Source organism: Myxocyprinus asiaticus, chromosome 1, assembly GCF_019703515.2.
Source record: "Myxocyprinus asiaticus isolate MX2 ecotype Aquarium Trade chromosome 1, UBuf_Myxa_2, whole genome shotgun sequence".
Taxonomy (NCBI): domain Eukaryota; kingdom Metazoa; phylum Chordata; class Actinopteri; order Cypriniformes; family Catostomidae; genus Myxocyprinus; species Myxocyprinus asiaticus.
Window position 1 is genome coordinate 37,143,400 of NC_059344.1, and position 22,811 is coordinate 37,166,210.

Consider the following 22,811-nt stretch of genomic DNA (forward strand, 5'->3'; position numbering starts at 1 on the left):
TATATAGGCATTTCAGTGGAGAATTAAGTTTATATAATGATTGATCTAGAATTGGTTATGATCTTATTTGAGCTGTGTTATTGTATGAACTCAATTCAACTAAAATTATTAAACAGAAACTAAAATATTTAAATACAAATCTGAGTTAAAGGGATAGTTCACCCCAAAAATGAAATTTCCTCTCATCATTTGCTCACCCTCATGCCATTCCAGATGCTTATTACAGTACTTTCTTTCTTCTGCAGACAGGGTTTGAAATTAACTTTTAAACTCACCAGCCATTTTGACTACTAGTAAATCTTTAAGTTACCAGCCATTCAGAAGTTCTACTAGCCAAAACAAAATCTCAGAAATAAACCATGTAATTAAAGATTCAAGTATATTTAATATTAAATTTGTTTCATGGGGGGGAGCAGGACACAAACTAACACTTTTTGGTTTTCTTAAGCTTGTGTAAATACAATTGGGGTTCAAAGTATTTTTATTTTTTCACATTAATTTTACACATCTGGTACAAATTTGTGGTTCCCTTACAACTCAGTACACTTGACATTGCGTTTATTAACGCATATGGGGAGTGCTTTCTTACACGACCTAGTTGAGACCTCTCTAAAATAATGCCAATATTCTAATATTGGCTATGGTGTTTGAGCCCCGCCTGTTTTGGCACGAAATTGTCCGCTATAAAAACAGGTGCACAAACACCATTTCCTCAGAATTTCTTCCTTTAAGACAGCGATCATTTCTTGTCTAGAAGCCCTCTACCTTCGCCGTCGATATACACGTGTCAGCGGGCGGAATCTTCGCGGGAAGACATTCTGCTCCCCTGCAGTGCTCCGGCAAACATCACACTGCCTTGCCGATTGACGCTTCGTTGGTGAATGGACCTCAGCATACTGATTCCCTGCAGCGCTTCGGCAGGGTTTGTGTATCCTTACAAAGAAATTGTATATTGTGTATTGTATATTGTGTGATATAAATTTATATTCATTTACATATTTACAGTTGTGCTCAAAAGTTTGCATACCCTTGGAGAATTGGTAATATATGTACCATTTTTAAAGAAAACATGAGTGAGCAGGCAAAACACATTTCTTTTTTTTTCTTTTGGATTCATATTCAACTGTAGGTTATAACAGAATGGCACAATCATAAAACAAAACATGGCAACAAAGAAAAAATGAAATGACCCCTGTTCAAAAGTCTGCATACCCTTAGTTCTTAATACTGTGTATTGCCCCCTTTATCATCAATGACAGCGTGCAGTCTTTTGTAAAAGTTGTCTATGAGCCCCCAAATTCTTGCAGGTGGTATAGCTGCCCATTCGTCTTGGCAAAATACCTCCAGGTCATGCAAAGTCTTTGGTCATCTTGCATGAACCGCACATTTGAGATCTCCCCAGGGTGGCTCAATGATATATTAAGGTCAGGAGACTGTGATGGCCACTCCAGAACCTTCACCTTTTTCTGCTGTAACCACTGGAGGGTCAACTTAGCCTTGTGCTTAGGGTCATTGTCGTGCTGGAAAGTCCAAGAGCGTCCCATGCACAGCTTTCATGCAGAAGAATGCAAATTGTCTGCCAGTATTTTCTGATAACATGCTGCATTCATCTTGCCATCAATTTTCACAAGATTCCCCATGCCTTTAGAGCTCACACACCCCAAAAACATCAGTGAGCCACCACCATGCTTCACAGTGGGGATGGTATTCTTTTCACTATAGGCCTTGTTGACCCCTCTCCAAACATAGCGCTTATGGTTGTGACCATAAAGCTCTATTTTGGTCTCGTCACTGCTGTGAGGCATGTCAAGGTGTTGTCGGGCATATTTTAACCGGGCTTGTTTGTGGCATTGGCGCAGTAAAGACTTCTTTCTGGCAACTCAACCATGCAGCTCATTTTTGTTCAAGTATCATCATATTGTGCTCCTTGAAACAACCACACCGTCATTTTCCAGAGCAGCCTGTATTTCTCCTGAGGTTACCTGTGGGTTTTTCTTTGTATCCCGAACAATTCTTCTGGCAGTTGTGGCCGAAATCTTTCTTGGTCTACCTGACCTTGGCTTAGTATCAAGAGATCCCTGAATTTTCCACTTCTTAATAAGTGATTGAACAGTACTGACTGGCATTTTCAAGGCTTTGGATATCTTTTTATATCCTTTACCATCTTTATAAAGTTCCATTACCTTGTTACGCAGGTCTTTTGACAGTTCTTTTCTGCTCCCCATGGCTCAGTATATAGCCTGCTCAGTGCATCCACGTGAGAGCTAACAAACTCTGACTATTTACAGACTATTTACTCACAGACACTAATTGCAATTTAAAAAGCCACAGGTGTGGGAAATTAACCTTTAATTGACATTTAAACCTGTGTGTGTCACCTTGTGTGTCTGTAACAAGGCCAAACATTCAAGGGTATGTAAACTTTTGACCAGGGCCATTTGGGTGATTTCTGTTATCATTATGATTTAAAAAGGAGCCAAACAACTATGTGATAATAAATGGCTTCATATGATCACTATCCTTAAATAAAAGACAGTTTGTACGATCAGTCATATTTTCAAAATCAATGCCAAAATTTCACAATTTCTGCCAGGGTATGCAGACTTTTGAGCACAACTGTATATATCTAAAAGAGTCACTTACGTGTTTGTGTCTTTTTTAAAGATGTTGTTCCGTAAGTGTTCCTTGTGCGAGAGGCACATCCCACCATCAGCATGAGAGCTGCGTTTACTGTCTGGGCTGGGCCCACACAGTGACAGCTCTCATGGAGACAGACTGCCCTCACTGCGAGGGAATGAGTTTCAAGATGCTTCGCTCATGAATCATCCTCATTCTGAGGGATAATTCAGCCTCATGCACCCTCCTACCCGCCTCTTCTGTGATACCTGAGGATTCACACAAGGAGGCACGGCGGGGCCGAGGTTGAGCAGGATGACTTTGAGGTGGTCCTCGTGGTGGCAGTGATGCCATCCTCTTTAATGCGGATCACGGGGAAGAAAATGGTTATGCCCAATTACCCCCTGTGGAGGAGGCGGTGGCGGCACACCTCTGCCCAGCGAGTAACAGGCCGTGGAAATCAAGCCCTATACATCCTTCCAAACCATGTCGACAAATGTCTGCACTGGCGGGAAAAGCTTACTCAGTGGCAGGACAAGCTTGATCAGCACTCCACGCAATGGCGGTGCTCCAGGTATTTCAAGTCAAGCTCCTCAGGCAATTGGACGAGCACGGCTTCGATCCAAAGACATTCAAAGAGCTCCGCACTGCTACAGACTTAGCGCTGGTTATGGCAGCGGCATCCACACTGGGGCAAGTTGTCACACAATGCCTAGAGCTATCGGCTGTATAAGGCTTTTAAGTCAGAAATAGCAAACTGTCATGTCCTGGTTCGCTCAGACAACATGACAGTTGTGGCATATATAAACCACCAAGGCGGAATTCAGGAGACTATATCTTCAAACTGTGTTGAGGATTTGGGAAATATTCTGCAAATATTAGATGCAGGACTTAATCCGTCAATGCTCAAAGTGTATGTGGCAACTATATCTGCGTATCACGCACATGAAGCCGCGCCTCTATAGGCAAGCATGATTTAATCATAAAGTTCTTTAAAGGAGCAAGACGATTAAACCCACCTCGGCCAGCACTTTGGGCTCAAGATGGCGCCGAGTATGGCTGCTGTGTTGCGAGCTCCGAAATAACATTGTAGTTTTTTGTTTGCTTTGTTTACAATTCTTATGTTTTTTGTCTTGGATGTTGTCTGCCTTATTGTCTATGACAGACAAACACTTTTGGACATTGGTTCTGCAATTACACACCATAAACCGGACTTCAAATTCCTCAATGCCTACCCGCTGTTTACAAACACGCCAGTGGAGCCCTTTGTCTGGTCTGCCCAGCCGCGAAAACGCAGAAGGAAAAGGGGAAACAGAGCCGGCATTCTCATCAGAATCAGACATCGTGCAAATCGACCCCTGCTACCCAGTATTCTACTGGCAAATGTTCAGTCTCTGGACAACAAGCTCTGCGAGCTGAGAGCGCGGATCTCTTTCAACGAGAGACGAGGGACTACTGCATTATCTGCATTACAGAAACTTAGATGTCTGCGGAGATTCCAGACTCAGCCATCGAACCCGTGGGGTTCTCCGTGCACCGAGCGGACAGAGCGAAAGACCTCTCAGGTAAAAGCAGAGGTGGTGGTGTATGTTTTATGATCAACAAATCCTGGTGTGATCAGAGGAACGTACATTCTATCAAGTCTTTCTGCTCTCCTGATCTGGAATTTCTCATGCTTATGTGTCGACCATTCTGGCTACTGAGGGAATTCACAGCGGTCATTATCATAGCTGTGTACATCCCCCCACAAGCTGACACAGACTGGGCACTCAAGGAACTGTACAGGATTATAAGCAAGCAGGAAATTGTGCACCCTGAGGCCGCGTTCATTGTGACCGGGGACTTTAACAAAGCGAATTTTAAATCAATTGCACCAAAATACCACCAACACATCAGTTTTAACACACGAGGGGACCGGGTTTTGGACCATTGCTACTCTCCCTTCCAGGATGCCTACAAATCCCTCCCCCACCCACCATTTGGCAAATTGGACCACTCTTCCATTCTGCTTCTGCTTGCTTACAGGCAGAAACTGAAACAGGAAGCACCCACCCTCAGAACGATCCAGTGTTGGTCGGATCAGTCAGACTCTATGCTACAAGACTGTTTTGATCACGCAGACTGGGAAATGTTCCGGTCCGCCTCTGATGATGACATCGAGGTTTACGCTGATAGCGTAACGTGCTTCATCAGAAAGTGTGTAGAGGATGTTGTTCCGTCCAAAACAATACGGATCTAACCGAACCAGAAACCTTGGATTAATAGCGATGTTCGGACCTCCGCTTTTAATTCCGGGAACGCGGAGGAGCATAGACAAGCCAGTTATGCCCTCAGAAAAACTATCAGAGCAGCAAAACGCCAGTACAGGAACAAGATTGAAGGACAATTTAACACCACAAACTCTAGAAGCGTGTGGCAGGGAATTAATATCATCACGGACTTTAAAGAGAATAAAAACTCTGCCGTGAACACCGCTGCCTCTCTCCCGGATGAGCTAAGTACTTTTTATGCACTGTTCGAGGGAAATAACTCAGCCCTCGCAGAGAGAGCTCTCGCGGCCGAACCTACAGAAGTTAGTTCACTCTCCATCTCTGTAGCGGATGTAACCCGATCCTTCCAATGGGTGAATATCCATAAAGCCGCGGGTCCATACGGCATTCCGGGCCGCGTCATCAGAGCGTGTGCGAACCAACTGGCTGGTGTTTTTATGGACATTTTCAACCTTTCCCTCTCTTTGTCTGTAGTCCCCACATGCTTTAAAACGTCCACCATTGTGCCTGTACCAAAGCAATCCAAAATCACTTGCTTAAATGACTGGCGTCCTGTTGCTCTGACCCCATCATCAGCAAATGCTTTGAGAGACTAATCAGAGATTACATCTGCTCTGTGCTGCCTCCATCACTGGACCTATTGCAGTTTGCTTACAGCAACAACCGCTCCACTGATGATGCCATTGTATCTACAATACACACTGCTCTCTCCCACCTGGAAAAAAGGGACACTTATGTGAGAATGCTGTTTGTAGACTACAGCTCAGCATTCAACACCATAGTGCCCTCCAAGCTTGATGAGAAACTCCGGGCTCTGGGCTTAAACAGCTCGCTGTGCAGCTGGATCCTGGACTTCCTGTCAAGCAGACGCCAGGTGGTTAGAATGGGCAGTAACATCTCCTCATCCCTGACCCTCAACACTGGAGCCCCGCAGGGCTGTGTTCTTAGCCCACTCCTATATTCCCTGTACACACATGACTGTGTGGCAACACATAGCTCCAATGCCATCATTAAGTTTGCTGATGATACGACGGTGGTACGTCTGATCACTGACAATGATGAAACAGCCTACAGAGAGGAGGTGCACACTCTGACATGCTGGTATCAGGAGCACAGCCTCTCCCTCAACGTCAGTAAGACAAAGGAGCTTGTGGTGGACTTCAGGAGAAGAGAAAGAGAACACAGCCCCATCACCATCAATGGAGCACCAGTGGAGAGAGTCAGCAGCTTCATGTTCCTGGGTGTCCACATCACTGAGGAACTCACATGGTTCGTCCACACTGAGGCCTTTGTGAAGAAGGCTCATCAGCGCCTCTTCTTCCTGAGACGGCTGAGGAAGTTTGGAATGAACCGCCACATCCTCACACAGTTCTACACCAGCACTGTAGAGAGCATCCTGACTGGCTGCGTCTCCGCCTGGTACGGCAATAGCACCGCCCACAACTGCAAAGCCCTGCAAAGGATGGTGCGAACTGCCAAACACATCATCGGAGGTGAGCTTCCCTCCCTCCAGGACATATACACCAGGCAGTATGTGAAAAAAGCTTGGAGGATCATCAGAGACTCCAGCCACCCGAGCCATGGGCTGCTCTCACTACTACCATCAGGCAGGCGGTATCGCAGCATCAGGACCCACACCAGCCAACTTCAATGACAGCTTCTTCCCCCAAGCAATCAGACTTTTGAACATAAATTATATTCTCTTAACAACACACTGGCAACTGACTATCAACCGACAGCCTGAATGTCAATACAGTACAAAACAACCTACTGTACATTTTATATATACTATATATACTGTTTTTTATTGTATAATGTGTATTCTATATTGTGTGTATTGTATACTGTACATTGTATGTTATTATTTGTATATTGTGTGTGTAATTATGTGTATATTAGATTTTAAATTGTGTTGTGTAAATTTGATGTTTATTGTAGATTGGTATATGTCTCATCACTGTCACAACTGCTATGTTGATCGGAACTGCACCCAAGAATTTCACACACTATTGCACTTGTGAATATGGTTGTGTGACAATAAAAGTGATTTGATACAGTCCCGATTTGGGACTTAACTTTTGTCCTAAAAGCTCTCGCAGGACCCCCTTCGAACTTTTGGACTCTGTTGATTTGCGCATGCTCTCCGTTAAAATCGCACTACTGCTGGCTCTGGCATCAGAAAAACATGTCGGTGACCTGCATGCACTATCAATCGACAATTCAGGTCTGGAGTTTGGTCTCGATCTTTCAAACCCAGAAAAGGCTATGTGTCTAAGGTCCTAACCATACCCCTCAGAGTGTAGGTGGTTCACCTTTAGGCCTTCTTCTCATCTCCATTAATTCGGATGAGGAACAATGACTGCATTTGTTATGCCCTGTGCGGGCACTACACGCATATGTTGAGCATACACGCCAGTTCAGACTGTCTGATCAGCTCTTTATGCTATGGAGGATGTACAAAAGGAATGTCTGTCACCAAGCAAAGACTTTCTCACTGGATTGTTGATGCAATTGCCCTGGCTTATGAGTTGCAAGGTAAGACTAGCCCACGTGGTGTTAAAGCACACTCAACTAGAGGCATGGCATCCTTATGGGCATGGATGAATGGTGTGTCCTTACAGGACATATGTTTTGCAGCAGGATGGTCCTCTCAAAACACATTTGCAAGGCTTTACAACCTAGACGTAACGTCTCTCTCTTCACAAGTCCTCTCTGTTTAGAACGCTTGCTATCCATTGGCCAAATATGTATACTTATGCTTCTCCCTTTTAGGACGAGCTCCCCATCTTTTACACAACCGCCTGCATTAGGCCGATGTAATATACCATAAGTCACAAGCACTTACATTATAAATGGCCTCTAACCACATCCTCCACAGTTTTAACAATAAATGCCTTGAGTTAATATGCATTATTAATAAAAATTGTATATCCTTTCTTATATGCTAAAATGAGAACTTTCCTGACCCATTACTTATTAAAAAAATACATCATTTATATGTTAAAAATATATTTTTTCGATTATTTGTCTTTTTTAGCTTATGTATACATTTTGGATGGTTTATACATATTTTTTTATTTTTTATTATTATTTTTATTTATTTTATTTGATTATTTTTTCCTTCACCTTTACTTGTCTTTATGATTGTATTCATACATTGTTTGATCTTATTGAACATTTATATAGAAAAAACTCCAGTTTTACCACCATTTGTGGACTTTTCAGATGGTCCCTTACCACACCCTCCACAGTATTAGCACAATTTAGCACAATGTGTGGACTTTTCAGATGGTCCCTTACCCACCATAGGCAAATTTTCCAATTTATATCAATGTTAAATTGGCAATCTGGAACGATTTCACCGTGACGCCATCTGACCAGCTTAAATACGGGACAAACCGTGTTCCGTATTGATTCAATACGGGACGCATCATTTTATCTTTAAATACGGGACGATCCCGTATATTATGGGACAGGTGGCACCTAGATGTGCTCCTTGTTCTCTGTCAGAAATTCAGAGGAAATGGTGCTTGTGCACCGCTTTTTATAGCGAACAGTTTTGCGCCAAAACAGACGGGGCTCACACGCCATAGCCAATATTAGAATATTGGCTATTGTAGAGAGGTTTCAACTAGGTCGTGTAAGAAGGCACTCCCCATATGCGTTAATAAACACAATGTCTCGTTCCCTTCATCTTAGGGAACCGAGGGTATGTACGTAACCCAGACGTTTTATTTCCTTGAATAGGGCGTAGAGTTTTTTCATCATCTACCTGGAAAGAAATGAAGTGACTTTATCTACTTTTTGGACCTTCTGAGTTCTGGTCGCCATTCACTTGCATTGAATAGACTAACAGAGCTGAGATATTCTTTTAAAAATCTCTGTTTGTGTTCTGCAGAAGAAAGAAAGTCATACACATTTGGGATGGCATGAGGGTGAGTAAATGGTGAGACAATGTCCATTTTTGGGCCTGGGTAGCTCAGTGGTCAAAGATGCTGGCTACCACCCCTGGAGTTCACTAGTTCGAATCCCAGGGTGTGACTCCAGCCAGGTCTCCTAAGCAACCAAATTGGCCCAGTTGCTAGGGAGAGTAGAGTCACATGGGGTAACCTCCTGGTGGTCGATATAATGTGGTTCGCTCTCAGTGGGGCGTGTGATGAGATGAGCGTGGATGCTGCGGTGAGTGGCATGAAGCCTCCACAAGTGCTACAGTATGTCTCGTGGTGACGCACTCAACAAGCCACATGATAAGATGCACAGGTTGACGATCTCAGACGCGGAGGCAACTGGGATTCGTCCTCCGCCCCCCGGATTGAGGCGAATCACTACGCGACCACGAGGTCTTAAAAGCGCACTGGGACTTGGGCATTCCAAATTGGGTGAAAAAGGGGGAAAAAATCCCCCGAAAATAAATAAATAAATATGAACTCCAAGTCTCAATTCAAAAGAGGGAAAGAGTAAAGTCAACTAATAAGGATTTTCAGTGTGAATAGCCAAAGCATGATTGTACTTTTATACAGCCAATGCATCTTATTTTGTATGCATTTTATATGAGAGTAATGCACTTTAATGAAAGAAAGTGAGACGTGCACAGCTGTTATTGTCCTGACGTGTTAAACTGTTTGATACACAACTGAATGACATCTGGTGGTCTGTATTTTCAGAGGTTATTTTTATTTTTATTTTTTTACATTTTAACAGGCTGAATTTGATCACCAGAAGTCGGCAGTACTGCACTGTGAAATGCATTTTGTGACGTCACCGTCAGTAAATCCCGCGAGGAAGGCCGTAGTGAGTGAGTAAAGATGGCGGCCTCCTGGGTGAGATTTGTCCGCAGCGGTTTAGGCAGAAGTCTAAACGGTAAGAAAATAATGACATCATTGATCAGCTCAAGAGGAACAATTTGTTCGATCAATCATTATTGTCATTGCGCAGGACCAATAAGCAGATCGCACGTTTGTAGGCTTTTGCTCGCTGTTGACCTTTCCTCTTGCTTTAGCTCGCGAGATGAACAGGCAGCACAAACACACTGAACACTAATATGACATTATGTAGACTGATTTTCAGTCTTCCTTCGACATATTGCAATAGTGCTTCTTTTAATTCGTGAAAAGTTGTCTTAGGTTCTGAAATCACACTTCCAGGTAGAATACACTCATGTTTGTGTGAATCCTGTCGGACACAATCCATAAAAGCAATCTAACAGTAATTTATCTCAATCTCTCACACAGTTGCTAAGCAGAGAGCTGGGTTTCTCCAGACAAGATCAACGACAACCGAGACTAGGCGTGAGTAGATTTGGAGGATACTGTTATTTTGTTAGCAGGACATGTTTTGGGTGTGTGCTTATTTAAATATACTGTTCTCTCGCATCAGCTACAGTAAGGCCGAAGGATCCCGTCACTCACACTCAGCTGTCAGAGTTTGGAGAATATATTGCAGAGATACTTCCCAAATATGTGCAGCAAGTTCAGGTAAATTCGTTCTCTTTTTTGACTTTTTCATAACATTGCAGATTAGTGATATCTAGAAACATTGCACTCTGCAATTCCTTATGCAGAATTTGTATGACAGTAATCAGATTAAATCCTCTGGATTGTGCGCCATACCCTTCAGTGATATGTCATTTATGTCGTATGATAGTAAGAGTTCCACGTCACATACGAAAGGTTGAAAATTCTGTTAACTCATTTAAAGTCTTTCATCTTTATCCCAGGTGACCTGCTATAATGAGCTGGAGGTTATGATCCACCCAGATGGGGTTATACCTGTTCTCACCTTCTTGAGGGATCACACAAATGCTCAGTTCCGCAACATGATTGACCTTACAGCTGTTGATGTCCCTACAAGGCAGTGCCGCTTTGAGGTGAGCATGCACAGTCTCAACTAGGAATGGACAGACGTAATTTGAATTGGTCCTTGGTGACGATATGTGGGTTAAGGTTTGCTGCATAGATTATTTAAACATTATACCACGGGTCTGTTGAATGCTTGATCTTGATTGGTTGATGGACGTTCTAAGGTGTGAAATCGCTTTTTAGTAAACGCACGGCTATGAAGTAGTTCCAGGTTTTGACCACATAACGGTTCCATATCACTTCGCCAAATCCAGTTATTTCAAAAGCCGTACAGGCTACCACAACAAAATAATTTTGGTTTAGTAAATCAGATAAGAATGACAATATTTAATACAAAATAATTATAATATCCTAAATTTATTTCAATTTCTGTTGTAAACGCTCTCTGTCTCTCTCAATCTCGCCTCACCTACACACACACACACACACACACACACACTAACACGCAGAGAAACGCACTAACACATAGAGCAGGGTTCCTCAATAGGCCAGTTTCACTCTTCCGGGGTTGTTACTTCTGGGGATGGCCTTCGCAGGGTAAACTAACTTCCGATATCAACAACAACCATTGAAATGTGAACAAGATCTGAAATCAAAGTCTTCACACAAATTAAATAGGCTGACTTTTTGCTTTGTTGCCAACTTTACAGAGCTCTTAATTAGGAGCTTGATTGTGGTAAAAGAAGATTGTTATAACTTTGAGGAAGGCATAACATGACTGAATTCAGCATATTCAGTGAGAAATTCGAACTGCTACTAGCCCTAGACTACGCTATAAATGGCTTGTGAATTCGCTGTCATTTCGTTCTCTGTCTCTATCGCAAGTGATAACAGCACATCTCTCTCTCTCTCTCTCTCTCTCTCTCTCTCTTCCCCCCCACTCCCCCCCCGATATTTCATCTCATTCACATGCTTCTGACACCTTCAAAAAACTGAGTGTTATAAAGTTAATGTTTGAGTCGACAATCTGGATAACATTCATTAAACTCTGTGCTTTTCAGATCATGAAGCCAAACCAACTCAGATATACAGGTACATCTGCCTTTTTTATAGCATATGGATCAAATGTCAAAATAAGATAAGATTTTTTGTCATTTTTATCATCCTTATAAATAAAAGAATGGAACCATGACTGAAATGTTCAGGAAAAACTTCCAAACATTCGTTTCTTCGTGAGAACTTTAAAAAAAAAAAAAAATGTATTTTTAATAAATGTAGCTAATATTCTTACTCTGTTAAACTGTAATGGCTCTGATGGCTGCTCATCATCATCTTAAAGTCTGTAAACCTACGCTCTAAAATTCGATGTAGTGCTTATGCCTTTCTTTTGCAGAACATAAAAGAAGAATATCTTGGCTCTGTAGGTCCACACAATGCAAGTGAATGGTGGTCAGACATTTGTAGCTCCAAAAAGCAGATAAAGGCAAAATAAAAGTATTCCATTTGAATCCAGTAGTTTAATCAATGTCTTCTGAAGTGATCCAGTCAGTTTTGGGTGAGAACAGACCAAAATGTAACTCCTTTTTACTGTACATCTTGCCGTTGCAGTCTCTAGGCACGATCATGATTTCAAGCTCGATTACACTTCCTAGTGCTTGACGCATACACAGAGTGCTAGATAGCGCTATAGGAAGTGTTATCAAACTTGAAATCATGATCGCCAAGGAGGCTGCTAATGTCATGATTTATAATGAAAAAGGAGATATATTTTTGTCTGTTCTCACCCAAAACCTATACGATTGCTTCAGAAGAAATTGATTAAACCACTCTAGTCATATGGATTCATTTTATGCTGCTTTTGTGATTTTATTTTATTTTTTTATTTTTTTTGAGCTTCAAAGTTTTTTCACTTTCACTTGCATTGTATGGACCTACAGAGCTGAAATATTCTTCTAAAAATCTTTTTGTGTTCTGCAGATAAAGGAAAGTCATACATATCTGGGATGGCATGAGAGTGAGTAAATGATGAATTTTTGGGTGAATTAACTCTTCAAGAAAATATTTAGATATAATTGTAAGCATATTGTCACTAAGGGTTTGCTTAACTTAAAGGGATAGTTCACACAAAAATGACAATTCACAAAAATCATTTACTCATCTTCATGATATCCCAGATGTGTATGACTTACTTTCTTCTGCAGAACACATTTGAAGATGAATAGAATGATATCTTAGCTCAGTAGGTCTTTATAATGCAAGTGGATGGTGACCAGACATTTGATGCTCCAAAAATCAAAGACAGTCAGCATAAACTTTATCCATACAACTCCAGCGGTTAAAGTAATGTCTTCTAAAGCGATACAATCACTTTTGGTGTGCAAAAGATCAATATTTACAGTTCTGGAAAAAATTAAGAGACCACTGCAAAATAATCAGTTTCTCTTGATTTACTATTTATAGGGATGTGTTTGAGTAAAATGAGCATTTTTGTTTTATTCTATAAAGTACTGACAAAATTTCTCCCAAATTCCAAATACAAATATTGTCATTTAGAGCATTTATTTGCAGAAATAATGTAGTAATGGTTTTCAAATACCATGGTTAAACAGTGGTTTCTGTAGTAAAACGAGGTTTAATTTTCTTAACGATTTTTTTTTTTTTTTTTTTTTTTCAGCTGTAACAAGTTTAATTATGGTAGTAAAACCAGAGGAACCACAAAATTTAAATTTTGTTACCATACTATTCATTGTCCTGTGTTTTTTAAAAAATATTTTTTATAGTGGTTTCACTACAAGTATCATGGTTAAAATATGGTTACTACTAAAAACCATAGTAAGTTTTGTGGTTATGGTTTTACTACAAATACCATTATTCAACTATGGTTACTATACTAAAACCACGGTTATTTTATGTGAGGGAATGCAAAACTATTGCAAGGGAATGCAAAATATTTCAGGGGGAAATAAATTCCTCCCTCTTTTTGCTCTTAAGGTGCTCCGTATGTTCCAAACCTGTATGTTATTATTTTGTGAAACAAAAGAAGATATTGCAGTAATGAATTTCATTCAACCACTCAGTCTTCTGTTCTGCCTTATCTCCTTTTGTGTTTCACAGAATAAAAATGTCTAAGGTAACTCTTAAAATCAGTCAAATTGACACTACCTTTAAATTAGCCTGTAATTTGTTATTATGCATCCATTTGTGAATGCAGCAGTGTGAAGGCATTTTTCTATAACTGGCTAAGTATTCAGATTTATACTAGAAAAAGTGAACTTTAAAAGAATTAACTATTTGTAAATGTATATTTTGTATAAATAAAACAATGAGTAACTGAATGTGCTGTGTTTAATAAAGAATACATATATAGGCAGATTTGTTCATTTTTAAGTATTTGGGATTTTAAAAACAAAAGTAAAATATATATTGATTGTATAACTTCATTTCACCCAACTGAAATCAGCATTATTTCAATTTCAGGTAAGCAAACCAGTTAGATCGATTTTATTTTAGTTTTCAGTGGCGTGAATGACGTAGATTCAACGTGACTTCGATGAGCAAAAAGATGTGCAATCAACGTCGGAGATCAACATAGTTTCGATGCCGCGAGAGACAACAATTCTACGTTGATTCTATGTCAGTTTGCTATCTGGGATAACAATATTAATGCTAATAGGCCTAATAATTGAATCTGCAACTAGGGAAAGTGCAGGGAGTAGATCCTGTTTGGAGATGAGCAGGAACAGTTGACTCGCATGGAGGACATGGAGATCCAGATTGTTTATTAAAGTTTTTTGTTTGTTTTGTTTTTGTTTCAGCAGGCAAAGTTGTGTAGTTTTGTGTATCTGTAAACAAACAAAATGTTCATAAATGTTTGAATAAATAAAACAGGCTACTAATACTGAGAAAAAGAACTAATATAAAAATCTGAATATTTATGCATGACTCTTTTGTAATTAACATTTTTTATTGATTCAAAGAGAAAGCACAACAGAGAAAAACACAACATATACACACCGAATCAACATTTAACTTTTAACACTCATTAACATCCCTCCCCAAACACCAACCCCACCCTACCCCAAGAACACCCCTGTGGTCACATAAAATAATACACACACACAAACAATAAAATAAAAAAAATAAAATATATAATAAATATACATAATTAAACTAAACATCTCCCTCCTCATCCCTTCCCCTAGAGTCCTCCAAAACTGCCAAATACCTACCCCACTTCCTGAAAAATAAGTCCTCCCGCCCCAGCCTTCTATCTATCATCCTCTCAAAAGCCGCCACCCTCCCCATCTCTGCACACCACTCCGGAAATGGTGGCACGCCGTATGACTTCCATCCCCTTAAAATAACTTGTCTACCGATCATCACACCAGTCAGAACCCAATTTTTTATATATTTGTCGCCCGACTTTATAACTTCCCCAACGCCCAAAATGCAAAGTCTGGGGCAAAGCAAAACCCGAGTGCCCAGAACGTCATGCAAACAATTCTGAATCTTTAACCAAAAATCTTGGATCTTAACGCATCCCCAAAAAACATGGGCTATGTCTCCAACTTCTGATTTGCATCGCCAGCATGTGGGTGTGTCTTTAAAACCAAGCCTATACAATCTAGAGGGGGTCCAATAAAATCTTTGTAAAATCTTAAATTGCATAAGACGAACCCTTGCATCTCTAGATGTGGACTTGACATTTTTCAGAATCTTAGTCCACACTCCATCCTCCAATACCAAATTCAAATCTTTCTCCCATAATTTCTTAATAGAAGTTAAAGCTCCATCCCCCATACTCTGATAATCCATAATACATTTGTTTGTACTGCTGCTACAGGGTGTTTATAAAGTAACTTAATCCAACCAATAAATGTACTCCCGAACCCATACATTTCCAAAATCTTAAAAAGATAATCCCATTCTACCATATCAAACGCCTTTTCGGCATCAAGTGAGATGGCAGCGACCGGAGACTGATCATTCACCACTGACCACATAATATTGATGAGACGCCTGATGTTATCAGAAGAGCTGCAGCCCCGAATATACCCCACCTGATCTATATGTATAAGAGATGTCATAACTTTACTTAATCGATCAGTCAAAATTTTTGACAATATTTTTACATCTAGTTGGATCAGGGAGATTGGACGGTAACTTTTACACTCGCTTGGATCTTTGTCCTTTTTAAGAATCAGACTGATCCAGGCTTGTGTCATGGTTGGAGGAAGCTTTCCATTCTTTAATGATTCAGTATAAACTTCTAACAAAAGTGGAGCCTGTTCTGTAGCATAGGATCTAAAAAATTCAGCAGCAAAACCATCTGGCCCCGGAGCCTTGCCAGTAGGTAAGGACTTAATTATCTTGTCAAGCTCCTCCAAGGTTATCTCAGAATCAAGAGAGTTTTTTTTTGCTCAATCGTCAGTTTAGGAAGATATAATGGTTCCACAAAGTTTCTAATATCTTCATCAGTAGATGAAGACGTGGAGCTATAAAGATCAAGATAGAACTCTTTAAAGGCATTATTAATATCAGTGGCTGAAGTAAAAATTTCACAACCAGCAGATTTCACTGAGGGAATGATAGAAAGAGACTCTCCCTGCTTTATACATCTAGCCAAAAGCTTCCCTGCTTTGTCACCCGACTCAAAGTATGACTGTCTTGCCCTGGATAACCAAAACGCCACTTTCCGTGACAAAATAGTATTATATCTATATTTCCATTGGGTCAATTCTCTGAGGCCATCAGCTGACATACGGTGCTTCAGCTCTGCCTCTGCACTTTTAATATTCTCTTCCAACTCCACAAGTTCTCGTGCTTTGGATTTTTTGATGAATGAGGCATACTGTATGATCAGACCCCTAAGAACCGCCTTAAGTGCCTCCCAAGCCACGCCCACAGAGGATACTGAGGACCAGTTGGTCTCCATATAAACATTGATTTCAGTCTTTAACATTTGTTGGAAATCAAGATTTTGCAAAAGGGACACATTAAGGCACCAACTATATGATTTATTTTTCTCTATGTGAGGCATCACCTCTAAACTCACCAGGGCGTGATCTGAGACTAAGATATTTCCAATTGAGCAATCAACAACAGATGAAATTAGGGATTTGGATATCAAAAAAAAATCCATTCTAGAATAAATCTTATGGACTGATGAAAAAAATGTATAGTCCCTACCAGATGGGTTCAAAAGTCTCCAAATATCCGTAAGACCAAAATTTTTACACATCCTGTGAAGCGTCAATGTTGCTGTAGGGGGCTTACACACTTTGCTTCACTATGATCAAGGACTGAGTCCATCAAAAGATTAAAGTCTCCTCCCAATATTATATCATGAGGGGTGCCAGCGGTTTTCAACATCCCTTCAAGATCTATAAAAAAGCCCTGATCATCAGCGTTAGGTGCGTAAATATTAGCCAAAATCAACCTTTGCCCTTGAATTTCAACTAACACAATAATGACTCTTCCTAATTTATCTTTAATCTGTTTGAGAAATTTGAATTGTAAATGTTTAATAATCAATATAATGACTCCCCTGCTCTTACTTGAGCCAGCACTAAAGAAAACATGTCCACTCCATATCTTCCCAAATTTTTCAGCTTCCTGCGGGGAGAGATGCGTTTCTTGAAGAAACACTATCATATTTCTCACGTTTAAGAAAAGTAATAACCTTCCTTCTTTTTATGGGGTGCCCCAACCCATTCACATTCCATGTGGAGAGAGACAATCCACTCATATTAACATTTGACATATTGATATAATAAAAAAAAAAATTGTGTCTGAAAAGCAAAATTATACAGACCGCATTCCCCATTAGTGAAAACAGAAAAATGAAAAACGTGCACATTAACCCCACACACGAAAGCGCCAACCGGCGACAATCCCTTTAAACTCAAAAGGTCCATGAACGCCCACGAGCCCCCATGACAACTTTGCCATCGGAATACTCAATTTTGCCTTAAAAATTACATAACAGAAAATACTTTGTAAAGTAAACCCAGCAAATAAGAAGAATGAACTCAAAGAACATGTAGATTCATCCACAGAACTGTCTCAAGGATGTGATCTTCCACAAAACATATAAGATCTTCCAGCCAATAAAACTGTTTAGATTCCTCAGACAGACAAACTAATGTTCAGTGAGCCGGCTGTTATGAGTTCAACGGATGACGTAATCATTCCAATGTCCCGTAAAAAAAAACTCAACACAAACTACAGCCAGCAGGAGGAATAAGCACAAAGAACGAACAGATTAATCCACAGCTGTTCCAAAGGAGTGTTATTCAACAGAACAAGCTCCAGCCGCTAGGCGGAACAATACGAAAAGAAACAAAACCGGCATCCCAGTTCCCCTGATGGTCGAGTCAATTCACTCGGAGGCCGCATAAAAGTATATACCATGACTTACACAATCCGTCAACTTTGTGTGAGCATGTAGATATTTTGCGGTCATCCATAGTGTCTACTCTCAATCTGTCCGGGAACTTCAATGCAAAAGTAATCTTTCATCAATGCAAAAGTTTCTTTAAGGAAAAGTGTTATTCACAAAACAAGCTCCAGCCGCTCGGCGGAGCTAATGCAAAAAACCCAAAATGTCGCCCAGCCTCCTCAAGTGTAAGTACAGCGAGTCAGGCCCACTCACATGAGAAACATCCAATGGTTTACTCAGACATTGATTCTATAAAAGACATTGCCTGATTTGGACATGTAAATACTTTGCGACCGACCTTCGTTTCTATTCTCAATTTGGCCGGAAACATTAGAGCAAACGAGATCTTTTTCCAATGTTAGAGTTTCTTACATTCCTTGAACCGATCGCGTTTCTCTCTTGTCGAACTCGCAAAATCCGGGAACAAGAAAATATTATGGTTCTTCCAAGAAAGCTTCCCTTTGCTCCTCGCCTGGCACAACACAAGATCTTTATCGGATGATGTCAGAAATCTGGCCAGAATCGGCCGGGGCCTTCCTCCCTCAGCGGATCTGTGAGCTGGGACTCTGTGAGCTCGCTCGATTTCCAGCTTGTGGCCTGTCATGTCGAGCAGACTCGGGAAAAGCTCGTCTAGGAATTTCACCATATCTCTGCCCTCCTCATGCTCAGGAATTCCAACAATTTGAACGTTATTCCTGCAGCTTCTATTCTCAAGATCTTCAAGCTTTTCAAGGGGATGTTGCAAATCAACTTTGGTCACGGGCGGATTAGCGGTTAATTCCCTCTCCGAAGATTCCAAAAAATGTATTCGTTTTTCAACATCAGTCACTCTTGTAACTAACTCTAATCGATCGACGTATTACAGCGAGATCCTCCAAGTCAGCAAGAATCTTCGTCAACATCACCAACATGTTGGACAGTTGACGCTGGATTCCTTCTCCCGCTGCGCCATCCAAATAGAGTCCCCGGTCTGTAGGCCTGTCGGGGCTTTCATCCTGAACACGTAAGTGTCTTTTAATGTCTCCAGAGCCCAAGGATTTTGACTTCTTTGCCATGTTTTGCAACAAAGGGCAAATGTGTAACTGGGTGTATCAAAATTCACCAAATTATAACATGAGAATAATCGAAAATTCAGCAAAGTGCGCAGAGCTCGTCGCTCACACGTCTGCTCCTTGCATGGCGTCATGTGACCTCCCTATGCATGACTCTTTTAATATTAAAAACAACAATAGTAATAATAATAACAACAATAATAATAATAATAGCAGCAGCACAAACACTTTGTCATTACATCGAGGGCCGTGGCCCTTGAATTTGTATTGTTGACAGAATTTGGCCCTTGGTGAAAACTAATTTTTGAACCCTGACATAGAGAGAGACTTGTGTCATGACCAACAAACAGAGCCTGAATGTCAACTACCCCCATGACTTGATCAATGCAACAGTTTCTATATTATCTAAAATGACTTTTAATATCTGTAAAAAGCAATGTTGAGCTCCCTCTTTCCCTCTCTTTTGCTTGCACACACATGGACACAAACACATACTCGCGAGAAACAAACCAAGCCTTCATGTCACCACACCCCTGCAAATCAGTGGGGTTGTGAACCGTTGTTTAGCAAAGGAAAAACTGTATACATGAAACTGAAAAGTATGAAACTAATAAGTATACTTGAACTTACATCTTGGCAATTTGAAGTGATGTACTTAACTGCTGACGAAAGCCACTGATAACAGAGTGTGGCATGGGGGGCGTGGTCATGTGTCGGTCTGCGGAAGAGAGCGGCAAAGCTTGTCACCTGGGTCATAATTATCTCTAACACCTGTCTCTAATTATAGTTATGGCAGAGGGAGACCTGAAAAGGCACACCAGAGCATCAGAGTGTGAGAGAGAGACCAGAGCCTGTTCCAGTAGTTGTGTCTTGTACTATTGACCTGTTTGTGTGTTTGACCACCAAGAGCCCTTTTTGTTTTAGTTTTTGTGTGACGCTGAAAGAGTGAATAAATACAGTCTCCTGACTCCTCCATCGCCCACGAACTCAATCTTATCACACAGAGTTAATCCAACACTCAATCTCTCTGTTTCTCTCTCTGTCTCTCTCTCTCACATGCACACTACCTTGTTACTCCAGTAAGTGCTTAACAGCAGTGCATCCTCCATTGCTAGTTCTAAAGTGATGTTTTCTAACTAACAACGAAGGCTCGGACTGTATCAAAGCAAGACGCTGAACCTATGGCAGAAAAAAGTAGTCTCACTCACAAGAGCGTTTTAGGGATGAAAACCAAAAAATGTTTGAGAGAAAACTCTGAACGATGTCTTAAGGTGTGGTATAAGTGGAATAATTGACTCCGGCCTGTTGAATTATTGAAAAATAATGACCTCCTCGGGGTGTGCATTATTTTTCAATAATTCAACAGTCCATCGTTAAGTATTCCTTACTTATTTGCTAAATGCAACCATACACAAAATATACATACTTTGATAGACTGGATGGGTACCCACTGAAGGGAAATGTTATTAGTTTGGAAAGCATGCATGCTTTTACTGAACACTCTTGGAATTTGAGTTTTCTACAAATGATTACAACCTATATGATTCCCATTTTTCTTTTTCAGCTTGTGTATAATCTGCTCTCCCTGCGCTATAATTCTCGTATCCGAGTGAAGACCTACACTGATGAGCTCACTCCTGTTGACTCCTCTGTCCCTGTGTACCAGGCAGCTAACTGGTATGAGAGAGAGGTATGTGTCCCACTGGAATTAGATGGAGGTTTCATAAACACGTTTGAGCTTTTTTGTACATTACAGACAAGCAAAAAAGAGAAATGTCGGATCCATGGCTCACTCTTCTCCCCATCAAGTATAGAGGATGAAGAGTATATCCTTTTCCCAGTGGAGCCCCTGTACTACTCACCATATGTTATGACACACTTCTGCAGTCTCTCAGATTGAGGCTATGGGTTGTCAGTTATCCATGAGATCATAGTTCATCTCTATAAGCCTCCTTCCTCAGCAGTAAGGGCTGGATATTAAGATACCGCTGCCAAATATATCTCGGTATGAGTTGGTCCTTTACAGCATTTAAAAGGTGTTGGAAAATGGCAGCTACAGGGATGGAAAGAGGTTGAGGAGGAGATGATGATGAGGAGATGATGGAGATGTCAGGTTGTTACAACTGTAAGAGATGTTATTTTATAACATTTTAAAGGCAGTGTTTTGTCACTCTGAAATGTTTTAATACAGGTTTGGGACATGTTTGGAGTTTTCTTCGCAAACCATCCAGACCTAAGACGCATTTTAACAGATTATGGATTCGAGGGTCATCCATTCAGGAAAGACTTTCCTTTGTCTGGATACGTGGAGGTAAATGCAGTGAACATTATGTCAAGTCTGTGACTGTCTTGTGAATGACACGATTGTATTTTTAAACATTCTTGTGAAGTACCATGAACGCATAGTTTCATATAGTTTTCCATCCCCTTCTCTCTCAGCTACGTTATGATGATGAAGTGAAGCGAGTTGTGGCTGAACCTGTCGAGCTTGCACAGGAGTTTCGTAAGTTTGATTTGAACAGTCCATGGGAAGCGTTCCCTGCATACAGGGAGCCCAAAGACGCACCCAAGCTGGAGTCTGGGGACAAACCAGCCAAGTGACTCCCTAATGCTGTGACCCAGGAGAGCTGTAATCATACCTTCTGATTAATCTTCAGAAGGTATTTATGTAAATAAAAGACTCTGTACTACATCTAAATAAAAAATGTAAAACAGCTCCTGTCTCTGCATGTCATTTTAAGACTTTTTTTTAGTAGTTTAGCTCAGTAATAACACTGCTTAATAACTTTCTACCTTGATAGTTGCACTTGAATGAAGCTTAACACAACAGGAAAGATGCAGACATTTAAATAAGCTCTTAAAGTGAACTTTACTGAACTGTGCCATATCAAGAGTATTATGCTTATTTGTTGTGATGTTGTAAGATTTTTCATATTAAAATAATTATTTGCAAATTGCAACCAAAACAGTGATGCATTTGGAATATACTGATCACATTTCTTCTCTTTGGTAGTTTAACAACCCGTCTCCTCATGCTTGTACATTGTTTTGTCTTCGCTATTTGCTATGCATAGTTTAATTTCATTTTGCTATTCTGTCATTAAAGGGTTAAGCTTTCGACACACTGAGTCATGTGACAAAACAACATGGTGCTGAACTCAGTGGAGATTGTCTTTGGGAGAAACGCCAACAAATCTGCATCTGGTAGAAACCTAATTAAGTTTTTACACTGAAACCTGTTTGTATCAAAAGAGTAACATCTCTAGTTTCATCCGTTATAACATTTTAAAAATTTCAGTAATTTGTTACGAAACAGCACGCTGTTTTAAACAGTGACCTCTGACAAGGACTGTAGGACTAATTTACCTAAAATCCTATATCCACTGCATTATCACATTGAGAATCACTGGGTTCATCCAAAAGCTGGAAAATGTTGCTTTCAGAGGCAGTATATGGAGTTAGGATGAAAATAAGGTGCAATTCAAACTGTTCTGAGACCAGTGCATTGAGACAACACACTGTAGGTTAAGTCATCCAGTAATTAGGGAGGAAGGGAGCATCCTTTAGCTTTCCTATGCAGCCAAGTGCATTCACTCCAAACATCTGGACAAAGTTCAGTTTCAGGCTGCAGATG

The 22,811-nt window shown here is 40.6% G+C and overlaps 1 protein-coding gene across 1 annotated transcript; it reads left to right on the forward strand.

The window, feature by feature from the left end:
* Positions 1-9,652: 9,652 nt before the first annotated feature.
* Positions 9,653-21,892, forward strand: LOC127445882 (NADH dehydrogenase [ubiquinone] iron-sulfur protein 3, mitochondrial-like). Its single transcript, XM_051706334.1, has 7 exons — positions 9,653-9,746; positions 10,118-10,174; positions 10,263-10,360; positions 10,603-10,752; positions 20,742-20,867; positions 21,369-21,488; positions 21,617-21,892. Exons 1-7 carry the CDS (start codon positions 9,692-9,694, stop codon positions 21,776-21,778), a joined length of 768 nt encoding a protein of 255 aa, XP_051562294.1. The 5' UTR covers positions 9,653-9,691; the 3' UTR covers positions 21,779-21,892.
* Positions 21,893-22,811: the final 919 nt, after the last annotated feature.

What these genes read in the sequence shown, in the direction of transcription:
- LOC127445882 (XM_051706334.1), top strand. Translation starts at nt 9,692, where the DNA reads ATGGCGGCCTCCTGGGTGAGATTTGTCCGCAGCGGTTTAGGCAGAAGT. An exon ending in TTTAGGCAGAAGTCTAAACG is followed by an intron (nt 9,747 to 10,117) that starts GTAAGAAAATAA and finishes TCTCTCACACAG; the next exon opens with TTGCTAAGCAGAGAGCTGGG. An exon ending in CTTTGTCTGGATACGTGGAG is followed by an intron (nt 21,489 to 21,616) that starts GTAAATGCAGTG and finishes CTTCTCTCTCAG; the next exon opens with CTACGTTATGATGATGAAGT.